The 19727-nt window shown below is 35.2% G+C and overlaps 1 protein-coding gene across 4 annotated transcripts in view; it reads left to right on the top strand.

Moving 5' to 3' along the window:
* Window positions 1-19727, top strand: part of LOC145286311 (growth factor receptor-bound protein 2-like) — a 211507-nt gene that overhangs the window by 131804 nt on the left and 59976 nt on the right. For all 4 annotated transcript variants that reach the window (XM_080135223.1, XM_080135224.1, XM_080135226.1 and 1 more), the window contains exon 2: window positions 15617-15714. In XM_080135223.1, coding sequence (XP_079991349.1) covers window positions 15626-15714 — 89 coding nt within the window. In that variant the 5' untranslated portion in view covers window positions 15617-15625. The remainder of the gene's footprint in view (window positions 1-15616; window positions 15715-19727) is intronic.

Raw genomic sequence — 19727 nt, 5'->3', positions numbered from 1 at the left:
ACAACACATTAATGCAAATTCCAGTGTTTACACGTGTTCACATTCCAAGTATTTGACTATTAATATTTCACTAGTGGAACCTAGGGGACTCATTCATATGTAATATATTGATGCTGGCATTCTGTAGATGTTCAGTGTAAATGGAGACGCTCTGATATTATTGTAGCTTTTTCGTTAAAACTGCAAAAGTATTTATCTAAGCTAGCACAAACGCTCGGCAAAGCCCAGTCGTATTTGATATTTTAATTCTTGCAGATTTTGTATATATTATTAAAGAGTTAATGTTCTATCGATTTTTATATATTATAAAGTTGCGATTTCAAAAAAAAAAAAAAAAATATATCCATATGACTTGGGTGCATTAGCTTGGATCGAAACCGAAATAAAAACTTATGAAATATATATATTTAGTAGAAATGGTAATTAATAAAAACCTGAAGAAAGTGCTCAATACTGTTGTAGAGCAAATATGCAGTAAAAGTCTGAGGAAGCTACATAACGGCAAAAAAAACGGTCGTGTAGCCGAAACAATGATGTAACTTAACAGAAAAATATGGTAATAAAAAATAAAACGTGTATATATATATGTATATATATATATATATATATATAATTGGAGTTCCTTTAGCCATAATCGAAACCGAAACTAAAACTTATAAAGAATTCTTGATAAAATTAATTATAAAAAAAATAGATTACTGGAGTGCCATCAGCTATAATCCAAAACCGAAACCAAAACTTATGAAGAATTCATGATAAAATTAATTATGACAAGAAATGGAAGTACATAACAATTAAACAGCCCGAATGTAAGTGTGACGCAGAAAATAACACACACCGTATTAATATATAGATACCAGCTGAAACTTAGCACTGACTTGATGAATTGAAGTTCGTTCATATAAAATGATACTCCTTTGTTTAAATCTATTTTTAAATATCTTTTTCAAACATCTAACAAATCTTGCTGACATCTATGTCCGGGTCATTATAATTATCCAAGTATCTAAAAGGCATTTTTGAAGGCTTACAATGCAGGAATGTGCAGTCGTTATGAGCAGATAAATAAATAAATGAATGATAAATATTTTTTTTTAGTTTTATATTATTTTTTTTATTTATATTTATTTATTTACCTGAATCTTTTTCTTTCAGCTGTGGATGGTACTTATTCCAAAGGCCCTTTCGGGTAATAACCCATCATCAGTGGAGAAACAAACCCTTTCTCTATGCTGTAAAATTGTAAATTTACAGCCTAGAGAAAGGATTTGTTTCTCCACTGATGATGGGTTATTACCCGAAAGGGCCTTTGGAATAAGTACCATCCACAGTTTTAAGAAAAAGATTCAGGTAAATAAATAAATATAAATAAAAAAAATAATATAAAACTAAAAAAAATTATTTATTTATTTATTTATTTATTTATCTGCTCATAACGACTGTATATTCCTGCATTGTAAGCCTTGAAAAATGCCTTTTATTTTTTAACAATGCTTCAAGCAAACCACACCATATTCTTATCTAAGTATCTGTTTTTATAATCATGTCTGTAACTAAGTGTAACAATTATATTACTCTTAAACTCACTGTCCATATATTTTTATATGTTTTTAACGTTTTTATTGCTGTTGGCATCCGTCAGTCAATAAGACTATGGGGCTGCACCTGTAGAGGTGGTTGAACACCGTCTTCTGTGGCTGAATAAATCTATCTTCGAGTGTCGGTTTCAGACGTAGTAGATGAAGGTCGGTGCGTCGAGTTGGTGGTCTGTTGAATTTTGTTGACTGGCCGTCCTTAAGTCTTTTGGTTTCTGCCTGTTCTGATATGGACCTTTCTCTAGTGGCCAGGCCTTTGGTTGCTGTTTGTCTTCAAATGTTGTGGACTTTAGCTTTGAGCTCCCAGCTGGTAGGGTGAATATCGCATGTTTTCATGTTGCATTTGCACACGTCGACATAATGGAGGTGAGGGTGACCAATTTTCCTTTTGCCAGTAGTGAGGTGTTATTATTATTATTATTTACTTGCTTGTAGTCACACAGATAATCATCAATGATTTCTTTTTTAGAACAACTTGTGGCATTCTCTGGAGTCTGAGTGACAACAAGTCTCCCCAGATTTCCAATACTCTCCACTTTCAATAACCATTACAGATGAATTTGCATTAGCGGCGACCATTGATCTTCACTGGAATTTGGGTTGCAAAAAGCCTCTCCAAGATCCCAGTCCTCTTAACACTCATCCAACAGAGACGTAGCTAGTGCTTTCTCTCCTCAGTCTCTCCATCCTCCTTGACCGCCCTTGCTTATTTGATGTGGCCTCAGTTTTTTGGTCGGTCACACACACACACACACACACACACACACACACACACAATAAGGAAGCATGGAAATGCAGGGGTGCAGAGTGGTTTAACTTCAAATTATACAGTTTCAGTTTTCATGTGATGTTATTTTGTATTCTATGTCCAGTCTGTGTGTGTGTGTGTGTGTAGTTCATGCATGGTAGTCTCCTTATTCAAAGGTTTTCCTTAATATTTCTTCAGTTTTCAATATTGTTATCCGTTGTATCTTATTATAATTAATCAATCGTGTATACATTTTTAATGCAGTAACAATCTCTACCAAAATAAAGTCCTTATAATAACAATCACAAACAAGTCAATGTAATGTGAAAAAATAAGTAAATATATTAAAATTTCCTTCTATTTCAACGCATAAAATTTTTCAGATTATTATGATAAAATTTGGATGCAAACAAAATCTCATTCTTTCTCTTTATAAAGGTACAAGTCTTTCTCTGTTATTAATAGATTTTTGGTGCTTCTTTATTATAAGAGTGAAAATCGAAATGAAAATATCAACATCTATATATATAAAAGCGAAAATGTATGTATGCATGTATGTATGTTCGTGTGTCTGCTAAAAACTTTCGACAGACACAACAAAAATTCACAAACGTGGTATCATATTGAAGCTCCATCCTTTGCACGAAAAATACCAAAAAATTGGCCAAAAACGTTCATTTTTTCACCCAAAAATCGACAATTTTTGACAGGGGGAAGTCAACAAAAACGGTCCTCTCGTGACGACGACCAGTTCTACGCATGCATCAGATGACGCCATGACCTGATTTACTTTAAATAGTTGAAAAACTGACTAAATTTCATGTACGTCGCGTTAGGTCAGTTGATTAGTGTGTTGATTCATTATCTAAATGTTTTGGGTTCGAATCGTGGTGTGAGATGTCTTCTTTTTTTTTTTTTTTGATTTTTTAAATTTAAATATTGAACCAGTGTTATTTAAGCCATTTTTCACGTAACGATCGTTTTTCTGTTTCTTTTTTTACTTCACTTATCCACCCCCGACCACACACCCAAAAACACCCGGATACCCACTGATTTTTTAAATTTTAATATCGAAACAAGCTTATTTAAGCCATTTTTCATGTAACGTTCGTTTTTCTGTTTACTTTGTTGTTCCTTAGGTTAGTTTTTTTTCTCGATGTTTTGATTACCCCCCCCCCTCCGCTTAAGTTTTAACGTTCGTTTTTATGTTTTCTTTTTTTTACTTCACTTATAACAAACAAACCTGGTCATTGACCTCATTTGCTGAATAGCTTCTGTCGTCGTCGTCATCGTCATCGTCGTAACGCTCGACGACTTCCGTGCGTGCACCTGTCAATTTAGTTCTTACTTAAATAAATTCAAACATCTTTCAGTAACTCATTCTGGCTTGAGTTTTGCTAAATTCACCTAAGATCTCGGAAAATATTTACATCCTTTGTTACAATTCGACTTCTCCGGTTTCGATTTTTAGCAAAAATTAATTTTCACTAACTGTTTTTGAAAACTATATTTATTATTAAATAACTTTCTACCTTATCGTTTTTACTAATTCTTGGATGTGTTCATTACTTCGACATGAGTCGATACCATTGGTTTAACTTGAAATTCAATATTTCGATTTTTTAATTTTATTTTCCAGGTTACTTCATATGAGATTACTATTTTATGATTTATTTTTTCATGTTTATACTTTTCTATTTAATATATGTGATATTGGATAATGGTTAAGAGTGTCAGTTCAACGATGAGACAACAAAGTAATTATTAGTGATGGGTCAGAATTTGATTATTCAGGAGGACAATTCAACAAGAATTTGACTTGAAAACGACTATGCTGTAGTTAGCTGGGAAGCAGCCCTGTAATATTGTTCCATAGACGGGCAGTCCTAGGAAAGAAACTTTGCTCATGGAAGTGTTGTTTAGTTTTAGATAGCGAGTGACAGAGAAACTATTGACAGTGCTTGTAGCTAGACGAGTGTTTTGTTGTGAATGTTTTAGAGGTGGGGGGGGGTCTATTGATTCAAACTCGATCAAGCACCTGCCCTGAAAATAACGATAGAGTAGAGAAAGACTAGCAACGTCTCTTTTGTAAGAAAGAGAAAATGGCATCACTCACTAGATTTCGAAGTCGGTTTTGAATTTTGTCAATCCAAGAAAGCATGCTCTGAGCAGCAGCTTCCTGGATTAAAAAAAAAAAAATCGAATTTATGACGATAAATCAAACAACTCAAGTTAAATATCTGTCTGTTTACAGATGCCACGTACGTCAAAAGTCAACTGGTGTAACCTCAGTCATTTCTTTCATTTTGTTTATTTTCTGAAGTCCTTGGAACTTAATTGATCCAGAATTTTTATATAACATGTTAAGTAATTTTTATGTAGCATATTAAGTAATTTTTATATAGCATGTTAAGTAATTTTTATATAACATGTTAAGTAATTTTTATATAGCATGTTAAGTAATTTTTATATAGCATGTTAAGTAATTTTTATATAGCATGTTAAGTAATTTTTATATAGCATGTTAAGTAATTTTTATATAGCATGTTAAGTATAGCTGAGAATACAATGACAAAAATAGGAGTAATCACTGATGATTCATCTAGAATTACAATTGTAATATGACAAGAGTGCTCTTCTTTTCGGGGTACATTTTCCCTACCTTCCTGATCCTGTGTCACATCTTTCTGTGGTGGGAAGGAAGTAAATAGCAGCACTCTCACGATTGTTTTTATTTTGTTTGTTTTTTACATAGGCAGCACCACTTATCAAGGCCCATAAACCACTCGAGGATAAGGGTGAAGAGTGTACAGTAGTCAATTGTACATTATAGTAATCGTTAGTAATGGAAATTCGGTAAATTTGTTAACTTAAGTGGAACGGCTCATCAAGAACTTGTTTATATTGGACTTGAAGACGGACAGATTGTAGTCAGCTGGAAAGCAGGAAAACAGAAGACAATTCCAGAGGCATGCACTTCTAAGAAAGAAGCTTTGTTCATGGACTCTACATTTAGGTTTAGGCACAGATAAAGAGTGGGGGGAATTATTGATAGTGTTTTCAGCTAGACGAGTGTTTCTTCTGAAAGTTTGGCGAGGGGGGGGCATAGATTGGAGCTCAGTCGAGCACTTGCCATGAAAATAACGATAAAGCAGAGACAAACTCGCAACATCTGTTCTGTGAGATAGAAGTTGCAGGAAAGAGAAAAGGACATCTATGAGGCCACGAAGTCTATTTTGAACTTTATCAAAGCAGGACAAGTCCTTTCTAGCAGCTCCTGCCCAGATGTGGCAACAGTACTCAATCCTTGAGCATACCTGGCTCTTATATAGATAGAGAATTGCATCAGCAATGAGATATCTACTGGATCGATAGAAGGATCCCGCCATTTTTCCAGCTTGGCAACAGATTTGATGTACGTGTTCCATTGCAGATCAGGAGCAGAAGTCAAGCCCAGAAGCTTGTCAAAACATGAGACCTCCGCAAGACGAGAGCTATTCATTTCAATTGATGCCAGATGGGGATCAGAGCGTTGATGATGTAAAGATAAAAGCTTGGTTTTAGATGCATTAAAAGTAACCAGCCACTCCTTTCCTCATTGTACCACTTGCTCAAGATGAGAGGAGAGAGAATTGGAGAGAACATGGTCGTTTATGGTCTTAGATGTGCTACCATAGATGGTAGTGTCATCAGCATAAATGTCTACAAATGATATAAGGATGTGATTTGGAAAATCATTAATGTAAATCAGAGAGAGAGTTGGGCCCAGGATGAACCCCTGAGAGACTCCCGCATTAATACTTTGAGCTTCTGATTTTTGCCTATCAACTACTACTCTTATGAACCTATCAGAGAGAAATGATTTGATAATTGAGAAGACATTTCCAGCTATACCATAGCTGGAGATCTTGTGATATAAACCTTTATACCATACCCTATCAAAGGCCTTTAATATGTCAAGAGCAATTGCCCTAGAAAGGTTGCTTCTGTCGAGATTCGCTAATCCTATGAGATATAACTGTAAGCACATCTGCTGTAGATCTAGCAGAACGTAAACCATATTGTGTATCACTAAGAAGGTTATTTTGCTGAGTGTGCTTTTGCAGTCAGTTCAACGAAGTATAACACTAGCTCAACCGTCAGCGATCCATCACATTTTTTTATTATACCAAAGTTATGATCAATCCTTGATATTTGTACAGGCAGCTTTTAAAGAAGTTAGTGTCAAAATGTAACGCTTTTTGTTGAACAGTTCACACATGGTCTTTTTATAAACACACAATTCTGCATATGTGTTTTCGCCAGTGAGTGATCAAGTAAGGAAATAATCAAATTCTTTTCTACATATATGTGCGGGTACTCGTCTTCATTCTCTAATTGTTGTGGGCCATGATCTTATCATTGTTTAACTTAAGGCAAATCTACTTGCACATGGAAACATGATGGAGACTTGCTGAAGTTTCAAAGGTTTTATTCAAAGAAAGTTGACTCGGGGAGAGACCACATAACTAATTACTTGTTTACCAACTTGGTTTTAACTTTGTCTTAAGAACCGCTCTCTGAATAATCCATTTCTACCACTAACTATTAATACACTGTTGTCTTAGTGATTACCATACAGTCATAAACCCCCTATCCTCGAGTGGCCTTTGGGCCCTGATAAGTGGTGACTCCTATGTAAAAAAAAAAAATGTAATGACTTTTCTATCGTAATCTTGTTCCCCTGCATTTCTAGCATGTTTTGTCTAGGAAGCTAACCCTCTCCCCCTTTCAACCATGCCACCTGCAACTAGGTATATATTTCTATTTGTTCATCAGGTTAACCTAACATGTATTGATGTGACTCTCGCCAATATTAATACTAGTAAACATAATCACTACCTACTGGCGCAGCATTCCAATATATAACCAAAAGGCACCGTGAGTAATTTTGTCACTTTCGTGAAACACATGTTAAACCTTGCTTTTAAAAAGAAACTAATAAAGTCATTGAATTGACATTAGTACACTACTTCCCTTAGGTTTTCTTGGTTTAATTTTTGTCAAAAAGTGTGTGTGTGTAAATATATATATATATATATATATATATATATATTTATATATATATATTTATGCAGTAAAATGACTTTATCCAGAGCTGGCTTAGCCAGTCACAAGCGATCACATGGAGATCAATCTTTCTTTGATGGGGGAAAACACTGCGGGGCACAGATGTTCTGTTTTCTCTGTGGTCTGTAAATGGAGTGGAGGCCTGAAGCGTCATATGAGCGTCCACAGTAGAGCAGCACCAGTTGGCATCCCTCAATCTCAGTTTATGTGTGACCTTTGCAACAGACTGTAAGAACAGGGCTGGTCTGAAGAACCACCTTTGTTCCCACTGTAGATAGGAATTGATGCATCTTGATCGCATCTTCACATGTATATATGTATGTGTAAGTATATATATATATATATATATATATATATATATATATATATATATATATATATATATATATATATATATATATAAAATAAATAATATTTTAAAAGTACACGAAAATGAAAAATAAAGCAAGGGAAAGATGGTCTTCTGTCAAGAAGTGACAATCACCATATATATATATATATATATATATATATATATATATATATGAACAAATGATTAATAAAACATGTTAAAAGACATCTTGAAAAAGAGTTAAAAACATTTGATTTTAAAAAGGAAGCACAAGATAAGTGGATAGTCCTTAATCTGCAGAGTTTAGAAGAAATAGTAATGGTGTGTGTGTGTATATATATATATATATATATATATATATATAGTCGATTTTTAACCGCAACAAGATATAAATATCTTGGGGCAATTGTCTCAGATGATCGGTCAAAACTTAAGATATTATGCAGAATTGGCCAAACCACCATAGCCCTCACAAAACTCAACCCAATATGGAAAGATTGGAATATATCGCTCAAATCAAAGATTGGAATATATCACTCAAATCAAAGATCATACTCATGCACTCACTAGTAACATCAATACTGTATGCTTGTGAATCGTGGATGCTAAGATCAGAGACTGAAAAGAGGACAAGCAGTTGAGATGAGGTGTTATGGAAGAATACTCGTTATTTCCTACAAAGACCACATTACAAATGAAGACATATCCAACCGCATAAAGCAAGCATGTGGACCCTATGGAAATGCCTTAGCCACCATAAAACGACACAAATTACATGTAAGGTATGGTCATGTAACGAGATCAAGAAGACTTGCTCAAACAATAATGAAAGGGACAGTAAAAGGAGGATGGAAGAAAAGATGGGAGAATAACATCAGGGAATGGACGGGCCTGGGGCTCAGCAGTACCATCATAATAGCACAGGACAGATGGCAGTGGAGAAAGCTAGTGAGAGTTTCTGCAGAGGTGCCCTCTACGGTCAACCAGGCTATGGGGATAGATAGATAAAAATACAATCACAACAAAGAATAATGTTATCACATATTATATATTAAATGTTGAACCAATTTAAATTACCAGATCAGTCTTATTGTTTTGTTTTCTTTTTTCCTTTCCCTTTGCAAAACTCAATCATGTTCTGTAAAGTCAAAAACAAAGACTGCAATGTTTCTCTACAAAAAAAAAATGAAGATGTAAATAACTTGAAACATAAAATCTTTTCCAAAATGACTGGATTTGGTATTAAAGAACCTGAAAAAGGTTCATATATAGTAAAAAAAACAAACAAGCAAACCCAACGTCATGAATAAATATATGGATATATTGAAGCACAAAAATTATTGGGGACGGTATGAAATAACTTTATATGGGTTAATATGCTGGAAAACAAAACTAAACCAAACATCATGAATAAATATTTGAAGATATAAAGAAATTGAAGCATAAAACCCTTTTCCAAAATTATTGGATTCAGCATTAAATAACCTGAAAAGGGTTGATATGCCATAAAACCAAACTAAACCAAGCAATTAAATACTGTCAAGTTTTAATTCTTTTGAAAACTTACCTATATATCAATAACCAAAGAGGAGGTAAGATAATTGATTTGTCTGAACTCTGTAAAATACAGTACTTTTGTAAATAAGGAAAAAAAATTTTCTTGGGAAAAGACAAACAACACAACTAAAGAGAACATTTTTTTCCAAAATAGGTTAGAAAAATAAAATCTAATGTCCGTTTTTGTTCTTACTTTTAAGGGAGGTGATGTTCGATCAACACTGCTGGAGATCCATGAGATAAAATGCTTTGTTTTTAAATCTCTGAAACAGTTTTTCTTGGGCAAACAACTGATAGCCCCGACAATAATATTAAGACAAGCATACATTCTTGGAAGCAAATTGATTGTAAAAGATGAATTGACTTGCAAGCAAAGGAGTTTTTCAACAAAAGACTTTGGGCTAATGTTTGTGTTTTTTTTTTTTTGTTTTTTTTTGTTTTTTGTTTGTATATAGTTTTAGAGGTTGAAAATTTTCCAAGACTTTATATAAATCATTGTTTGTTTTTGTTATAGAAATCGATAGGTTAATAATTAGAGTATTAAAATGAATTTCAATAAGGTTTAAAATCTTCACAAAATCTGAAAACACCATTAAAATTTTCCTTCAATTTCATCTTGGGTCACTAGGAGCAGTTATTGATTAGATCCAGAAAATAAGAGAAATATATTAGAAAGGAAATTAATTTTTTTAAATAATTTTTATTTCCTAAGATGAAAATAAAATTAAACAAAATATCTGAGTAAAGAATTTAAAATTAAAAAATATGGCTTAAATATTTAAATACTTGTTTTTATTTGTATTTCTAAGATTTAAAATACTTAAAGAAAAAAGGAATTTGTTCTGATACATTAGAGCCATTTACCATTTCACAGAAACGTTAGGAAATGCAGTGTTTACCAGTTTATTTATGTACAACAATGTAAGGCACGATAAATGTATGAGGAGACAGGACAAATGGATGTTGCTCATTTTTAATTCCTGTAATATTTTAGCACAGCAAATTCTTCCCGCTGTTTTTTTTTTTAATTATTTTGCTAAAAAGTTTTTTTTTTTTTTTTCAGTCAAACGTAAAAATATTTTACTTTTTTAAAATCGTAAATGTTTTTGTTTTTTTAATAGTATATATCTTCCCCCTCCCAAAGTTCTCCATTCCTTTGATATTTTGACACAACAAATTAAAGCATGACTAATTGCTCCTGCTTTTTTTGCATTTTTCAAAGAATTTTGGTGAAAAATAAACTTACTTTTTCAAACCTCCAAAAATATTTTACTTTTTTAAAATCGGAAATGTTTTTTGTTTTTTAATAACCCCACCACTCAAAAAAACAACAAAAAAAACAATGAAAAGTAAATATATCAACAAATTATTTAATTCTCACAAATCTCGGCTTGTCAGTTTGAAAAAAAAAAAAACAACAAAAAAAACGAAAAAGTTTTATTTTTTACAAACATTTTTAGTGGAAAAAAAAAACAGTTTGTCTAAATTAAAATCAGTTGCTTCTTCTTGTTCTTGACATATTAATACCAGGTTGCTCGAACCAGGTTGCCTAAATATCATACGAATAAAGAATTAGCAAGAGCAGTAGCTGTGCCTTAATTTGTCGTATTAAACCCAGTATTAAGAAGCGTTTTGTCACATATTTTTTAATTTGACCTCATATCATAGCCTTCACTATCCACAACACTGTTATAACCTAATGTCATATGTTTTTGTGATACTCATATAATGCCTCCATTCTAATCTCAGCAATTAATCTTTTCTTCATAAAGCTGTTTCTGATTTAATCAAGAAATTAATTGTTAACTTGGCCATTTAATGAGCTCTTTGTATTCAACAGAATCACCTGTTAAAGCGATAGAGAGCAACCCGATTGCACAAATAACAAAAAAAAAATAAAAATATTTTTCTGCTGATTCAATAAATAATCTAATCAATAAATGCAGTTCTTCACTTCCTACACTCACACCATTTCACTTCATCCTTCTAATTTCTCAGGCAATTCTTTGATTGCATTTCATTTTACAATGATTTTCTCAGAGAGTACATATCTCAACCAAAGATTGATCGTTAAGTCTGCCAGCACCAAATGGGTAATTATTTGGGAATATTAGCCACTATATGTGGGAGTATCACAAAACTTTCCTGTAAAAAAAAAATACAACCTTGAAGATGTTATATTTCACTTTGTCTGTTCGTTCTACTTTTTCTTAGAAACTACTTATCTGATCTGACTGAAATTTTGTATTGACCTTTGTTATGATAAAGTGCAGCAAGCTAAGTATTATGGTATCCATTTGATGCATAGTTAGGGATTAATAGCAATTAGTCATTACAAGACCACATTTAATCTAGAAGTTTTTTCAGAAATTGCTGGGTTGATATAATTAGGTGTTTTGTGTTTTGATCTTTATGATAAGGTACTGCAAATTAATTATTATGGTGTTCGTTTAATGCAGTTAGGGGTTCATAGGTATTACTCACCACAATAACGCATTTACTCTAGAAGTTTTGCATAAAGCACTCGTTATAACTTTTTGCCTGGATTTAATGCACTAAAAAGCCAAGTTTCAGTATAGGCTGCTGATCCATACATGTTGTCACAACAGAAAGAAGTTTTGTTCTCAATCATGTCACAAAGCTCTCTGAAGAGAGTATGGTATCGTTTTTGTTTTGATTCATGAATGTCACCATTCTGGACTGATATTTGAATTGCAACCATTTATTACAGCAAGGTAATCTAAACAGAAAAAAAATAATACTATAGCAAGGTAATCTGATCATCACCTGCTTGACAAAACGGAAAAATCCCGTAAATAAACATGCATAATTGGGATTATTTTGAAAACTGTTCTCATCTTCTCAACAACATTTCTGCTGATGTAACCTTTGACCTTCTTCAGGTGTGTCTTGTTGAATTCAGTAATCTGTATCATATTTAGAACCGACCCCTTTATTTAATGTGGCGTCACAAGGGAAGAGAGACAAGAAAAAAATTGTTATCACATGCAGTAGTACGACTGCAACATTCGTCAATTCAACTGGACAATAACCGTGATCCAAACGCTTCTGTCTACACGACTGAACATGGAAAATACCATCGATACGATCTGACACAATCAATACCAAACACTTCTGTCGATATAATCCGCCATGATCCCAAACAATTCGTTGCACACGACCTGACACAGTCATGAACAACTCTGTCGAAACAACCGGACATGGTCATGAACAACTGCGTTGAAATGACCCGGCACAATCTCGAACAACTCCATTGAAACGACTCTACATGATTCTGAACAACTCTGACGAAACGACCCAATATGATCCCGAACAACTCCATAACATGCTACTGGAATAACTTCAACAGTTACTCGTTGACCAACTCCGGCATCGGCTTTTTATAGCCCTCAGGTGAACTCATGTTCACCGTAGGTAGACCCGATTAAGACATTGAGACACCATTTTTGAGAACTTCGTTGTCACATTTTATCCACGGGTTAAATTGTTTTTGTTCCGTGAGCAATGATTGAATAAAAATCTCAATTAATTTTTATTATATTCATAAAGATTGAAACTTGAACATCCACAACTGATTCTTACATAAAACTTTATCCATGAAGGTCAAAGGTGACATTATGAAAATAACACCGAAGGTTAAAATAGTGATGTGAATGATTCGAATAAAACTAGTTATCAATCCCCATCTAAAAAATGTCAAATTCATGTTTTAAGTCAAAATGGTCTATTCTCTTTGAATTCTGGTTTCTGCTGTCCATTTGACTGCATAATTGAGCAGTCAAGAAAGCTATTCTTAACATATGGAAAAAAAGGGAAGAGAGCTTTTACGTTATCTGAGAGGAAGATAATTATTAATCAGAAGGGATCATATCCTTCTTGTCACTGTCATCTCGTCTGCTGAGAAAAAAACGAAAGTCCACAACTATCCAGGATGTTCTTCTTGCCCGGCATAATATTAAGTTGGTGAAAAAGGTTTTTGCCAATATAAAATTCCATCTTCAAAATGAAATTTTTATTTATAACAATAATGACCTCTACTCTCCATAATTTGATTCCATTTGCCAATGAGCTTATAAATGTCATGGCTGTAAAATTCTTCAGGTTTTGATGTGAAATATGAATCCAATTTAATGTTCAATTTTCTCTCCTGATGTTAACCTAAGACCATCTAAATGGTTTTGAATTCCTTGAAATAAGTGATAATTCAAAGGATCAGGAGAATATTCCTGCCAAAATTATTTTAGATCATTGTTCAGTAGTGCTGTGTGAGGACGAATATTATCATGATGGAAGATGACCCCCTTTTAGTTGACAAAATAAAGTCGTTTTCGGGTCAACATGGGTGAGAATATTGCAAAAAAAAAAAAAAATGAATGATACTTTAATAATCGAAAAGAAAAGGTTATAAATTAATCATGGTGATACGTTGAAGTAATAACAATTTGCATAAAATAAATTACAATAGTTTAGAATGCTTCTTCTACCATAGGCAAAATCTGAAATGACATGTGTATTTGTCGATATTTCAAATAAATATTTCAGTATCATTTACCATTTGGTTTCATATGAGATACATTAAGGGAAAAGGGTGAGATGCTTGACTTTTAAAAATTGTTACTTTTTTTTTTCTTTTTATTTGATGTAGTTCAAGTTTTTCATTAATTTAATTCCGTGGTCTTGAGGCTGGGATCAAAGTGTTGTCTTTTTCCCACTCCTCTTTTCATTCCGATGAAATCCTTTTATATATATATATATATATATATATATATATATATATATATATATATATATATATATATATATATATATACACACACACACACACACACACACATGTTTGTAAAAATGTATTAAAAAGAAAAGAATAAAGAAAAGTATAGCAGTTTATGACTTTTCTTTATTCGTTTTCTATTGGTGACGTACAGGAACAAAAATATTATTCTCATATATATATATATATATATATATATATATATATATATATATATATATATATATATATATATATATATATATATATAAACAATAAAATTTCCTATCAATTTAGAGATATCTTAAATAGGACGACCCCCCCCTACCGTGTGAATGTGGTATTATGATGACTGAAATAATTCTAGCTAAGAGTAGAATAGACATTTGTTATTATTTATGATCAAAGATGATTAACGACACCGATTTTCTCCCACACTTTTGAAGTGCTTTTTATTATTTCACAGCAATAACCAATCAGCGAGGGGGACATAAATTCCGAAAAAAAGTAAAAATGTTCACAACACTGATGGGTTTTCTGAGTGTGTTGCAATATAGTTTGCTTTATTTTATGAAAAAAGTTAACTTGCATTCTCAAGATGCATCGATAGGATGTTATGGTGATTCTCCAGTTTCATAATTTATATTATAATACATTAATAATAAAAATTAAAAAATTATATATAAAAAAGTAATTAAAAAATATTTTATTTTTTAATTATTATTTTTTTAAATATTATTTTTAAAATATTTTTAAAAAATATTATTTGTAAATTATTATTTATTTTAAAAATAATAATTCCAAAAATATAATTCAAAAATATTAAAATGTAGTTGAAAAGTAATAATTAAAATGTTATAATATATATAACTTTAAAAAATTATATTTGTGCAAAAACGTTTATGCACGTAACTGTTAGGTTAAAAAAAAAAAAAATGCTGTACACCAAAAATCACGCAAATGCTTCATGAATTTTTGTTTTTATAAAATAAATTTAAATTTTATGTTTTATCAGCAAACACTTTCTAGCCCATATTATGATTGTTACGTGAGATTTCAAGTTTCTTTTTAACAAGAGCTAATTATTAAAGAGGAGATAACTCATTATAAATGCTGAAAATGACCAACAAATTTCACTGATATAATTTTATTTGTTTTTTTAAATAGAAAATACTGAATGAATATGCATAATTTTTGGTGTACTATCTATTTTTTTCTTTTTTTAACCTAACATTTAAGTATTATAAATATTTTGTGCTACTTTGTTTATTATTTTACAGGCAGTTTTAAATGTAGGGATTCAATTGGAAAATCACTGATTTTTACTGCATCTTTTTTTTTTTTTTTTTTTTTTTTTTTTTTAGATTTTTATGCCTCTCTAATTAAGGGTACAAAGGCATCAGTATGTCTGCATTATGATTTTTATATATCCATATTTTTACATTTATATTTAATGCCATAAATTGTTATTTCTTTTATGCTAATCTTGATATTTCTCATTACAGATTATCGATATGGAGACAGATCCCAATTGGTACCGAGCAACGATGGGAGGAAACACCGGCTACATACCTAACAACTATATTGAAATTGTCCAAAGAGAGTGAGTACATATATCAGTTTGTCTTATTTAGTATCAACCAACAGGGTAACCTGGTGTTGCCTGGTTGATAGATAACAAAGTAGAGGAATTACAAAATGGGTATGACATTTTTTTTTCTTTTCATCAGTATTTTAATGGAATGTGTTCTGATGGACTCATTGCACTTGTTTTCCCTTGATATACATACACCCGATGAACTCGGCTAGCAGCAAAATCCCCCTCCTTCACTGGAGAGGTCCTTAGCTGCCAGAAAGACCTACTTTGATAGCTTCTTCCCTCAGATGGCTAGACTTTGGAATTCCTTCCTTGTTTCCTGCTTCCACCACTGTACCAACATGCAGAAATTTAAATATAATGTGAACACACATTTCGCTCATCTTCTCACAAAGTCCCCAGTAGACATAGTAGCTCCTTACGTCCAAGTGGTAATATTCCCTGTTTGGGATAAACAAGAGTAAGAAAAAATAGTGATTCCAATATGAGTATCATATATTTGAAAAAGAATAAAATGCTAAAGGTAAAATTTTTTTTTTTTCTTAATGATCAAAGATGCCAAATCTGATGATTACATGACTGATGCAGGCAGGGAAGGAGGGAGGGAAACTGGCTATGTAATCTCAGGTTTGTATTGTTGCATTGTTGAATGTATATATAATTTATATAATATATACACCTGACAATTCTATTGTCATTAGTCTCAAAATCAGCACAGACAAATTTATCAGCATATAAGTTTTATTTACAATTAAACTTCTTGTTCATTGACAAAGGGAGGAGACGTTTAGTGTTGGTGTGTGGCTTGACAATGGAGAGGTGTCACGATGTCAATTACGCCCACCGCTCTCACTCTCGACTCTTGACTAAAAATGATAGTCTCTTTCAAGCTCTGCCTATAAAGTTCACATCACTTTAAGTGACCTATATGTAATGCTATATCAGATTCTAGAGGTCAAGATATTTTTAAATTGAAACATCTTAACATGAATAATTTCATCTGTAAATATTTATTTTGCTATGGTAACATACATTGTTAAATTCTTTTTTATGAATTAATTACTATCATAATAATTTCTTGGCCTTGATCAAAGTGTAGTATCTGTTCTCTGATACATACACAGCGATAGGCAGTGTTGTTCTGGCGACACATTCTCGTGGCCGGCGAGCTTGTTGGGTAGCGTTCTGTCCGCACCCCCACTTTGTCTGTCTTTCTCTGCTCTCTCCCCTCCCCCACGGGGGGGGATCCGAGCTGATAATTTACGACCTTCCCGCGAGGGAGGGTCGGAAACACTTTCTCTCTTCCCTCCACTAACTTCCCACTCCCTCTCTCAGTTCTATCTCCCCTCTTGTCGCCTTTGGCGCCACTTCTTTTTGGCGCCAAAGTCGGCTCCCAATTTGGACGTCGACTCCACGTCACTCATTTTGGTGAATTATACAGGGAAGAGAGAGCTTCTTTCAAAAATGGACACCCCCAGCCCGGGGACCACCAATACCGATACCCCCAGCCAGGGGGCTACCACAAGAAAAACTGCTCCCCAAGAGGACGACTCCCCAACAGGGGAAGCAAAAAGCAACGGGGCATACCGCCCGGACACTAAACCAAAGGACGCCCCTCAGAAAGGAGAAAACTCACCAGCAGCTCCCCAAGAGGGCGACTCCCCACAAAGGGGAGGAAAAACAATGTTGGACGGGGCATCCCGTTCCGACAACAAAAATCAAGAGGCAGTAGCCCCAAAGGACGATAAGGGAGACAGTGCTCCCCAAGAGGGCGACTCCCCACAAAGGGGAGAAAAAACAATGTTGGACAGGGCATCCCGCTCTGACAACAAAAATCAAGAGGCAGTAGCCCCAAAGAACGATAAGAGAGACAGTGCTCCCCAGGAGGGCTACTGCCCCAAAAGGGGAGCAAATCAAGAAAACGAGGGGGCATACAGCCTAAACCTCCCCAAAACAAAAGGGGCAAAAGCTCCCAAAGACAATAAAGAGGACAATGCTCCCCAGGAGGCCGACTCCCCAAAAAGGGAAGTATTTCCTGGAAGAAGTATAGAGCAGGGAGAGTCGGTCCCAAAGGAAAGCGGAAAGGAAAATGCCCCTCAAAATAGCAACCCTTCCGCCAAGGAACAGCAAAAACAGTCCAACCTCACCAAAGATCCAACACCAACAAGAGGGTCGGCGTGGGGGAAGACTGTAGAGAAGCAACTGTCCCCTCAAGAGTATAGAGACTTGTACTTGACCAAGTACAGACAATACATAGAGGGGGCAGAAATTAAACCAGTGCCAGGCGCTTGGGAGGCAATCGAAGACAGAGTGCTCTCCCTCATCATCTCGGATATGCCGGAAAACCGCCTCCTAGGGATGAAAAAGGAAGACATGGCAGGGCTCCTACACAAGCTAAACATCCCGGTATTATACCTGTACCAGAGGAGCTACGCCATGTGGGACATCCTCCTACCCACCAAGGAAGATGCGGAGAGACTCTCCCTACAGGAAATTAAGTATGGGAGAACAAAACTAAAGCCCGAATACCAGGGCAGGACAAGGACCCGGGTGCAGGTATTCAATGTACCTATGCAAATATCAGCAGAAATCCTGGGATCCTTCTTCACACAGTTCGGCGAGGTGGAAAAAATAACCCCAGTGCGGTCGAAAACCGGCATGCACTTGGGCAGCTACACTGTGGCCATGAGGCTAAAGAAAGAAGGCTTCCAGGCGATACCAGCACAGCTGACATTTAAGGAGGCAACTATGACAGTAGTAGTGGAGGGGCGTCGTCCGCACTGCTGGTTTTGCCAAAAACAGGGTCACATGGCCAAGAGCTGCCCTCAAAGGTCAAATCCTACTCAAGTGACACTAAAGGCGGTCCCAACCTCTGAGACAGCACCAGTGTCCAAACAGGCTGTCACAACTCCTGCAACCAGAGCACCAACCCCAGCACCGAGGAAACCCAAAACTGTGCAGGAGCCCAAAGGGGAGGAATGGATCACGGTAATGAGGCGGAAACGGAAGCCCACAATCCCATCTGCCACCGTCCCACAACCAACCCAACAACCGAGGCAGCAACAACAACAGCAGCCTCCACAACAGCCGCAGCAACAGCCATGGCAGCAGACACAGCAGCAGCAGCCAAACCAGCCGTTGAACCAGCCGCAGCAACAACATCAGCTGCCGCGGCCAATTCCACAACCAATGCCACGAAAACAGCAGCAACAACAAAAACAGCAGCAGCAGCAACAGCCAGAACAGCAGCAACAAAAACGGCTGCAGCAACCAGAAAAGCAACAGCATCAACCGGAGAAACAACAATTAGAGGAGCAGCAACAACCAACGGTCCCCACACCAATTGAGACGGGGATCAAGCGAAGAAAACACTGCTCCTCTGAGGATGAATCTGCTAGTGAGAGGGAGAGGAACTCAACCTCACCACTCCCCGGTTCATTCAAAAGAATAAAAAAGAAAAGGAAAGGGGAAGAAAAGGCAGCCCCCACTCCCTGTGAGCATACACCACCTCTAACAACAACACAACCCACTTCCACCCCCATACCACATACTGCACCAACACTAGACACCGCACTAACACCAACACCAACATCAGACACCGCACCAACACCAACACCAACATCAGACACCGCACCAACACCAGACACTGCACCAACACCAGACACTGCACCAACACCAGACACTGCACCAACACAAACACCAGACACCGCACCAACACCAACACCAGACATCACACCAACACCAGACACCGCACCAACACCAACCCCAGACACCACACAGACACTCGTCCCCACACCAATGCAAATTGAGCCGCCATCCCAGAAAGAAAAGAATGAACCCGGGAGGGGGAGAGACCCTTCAGATTCTCCCACTTACGGACTCACTCCAACAGGGACTCTCGCCCTCGAAACGAGAGAGGAACTTTGTTCTGTAGACCCCCTGTCTGTGGCAATGGGCGTACCACACCGGCAGAGAAAAAATTTAAAACCTCTGCTGGACTGCCAACAGATAGGGGGAAA

This window comes from Euprymna scolopes, chromosome 10, assembly GCF_053919585.1.
Source record: "Euprymna scolopes isolate OS-2025 chromosome 10, ASM5391958v1, whole genome shotgun sequence".
NCBI lineage: Eukaryota > Metazoa > Mollusca > Cephalopoda > Sepiida > Sepiolidae > Euprymna > Euprymna scolopes.
The sequence above is the reverse complement of the archived record's forward strand: the minus strand, read 5'-3'. Positions and strand labels throughout refer to the sequence as shown.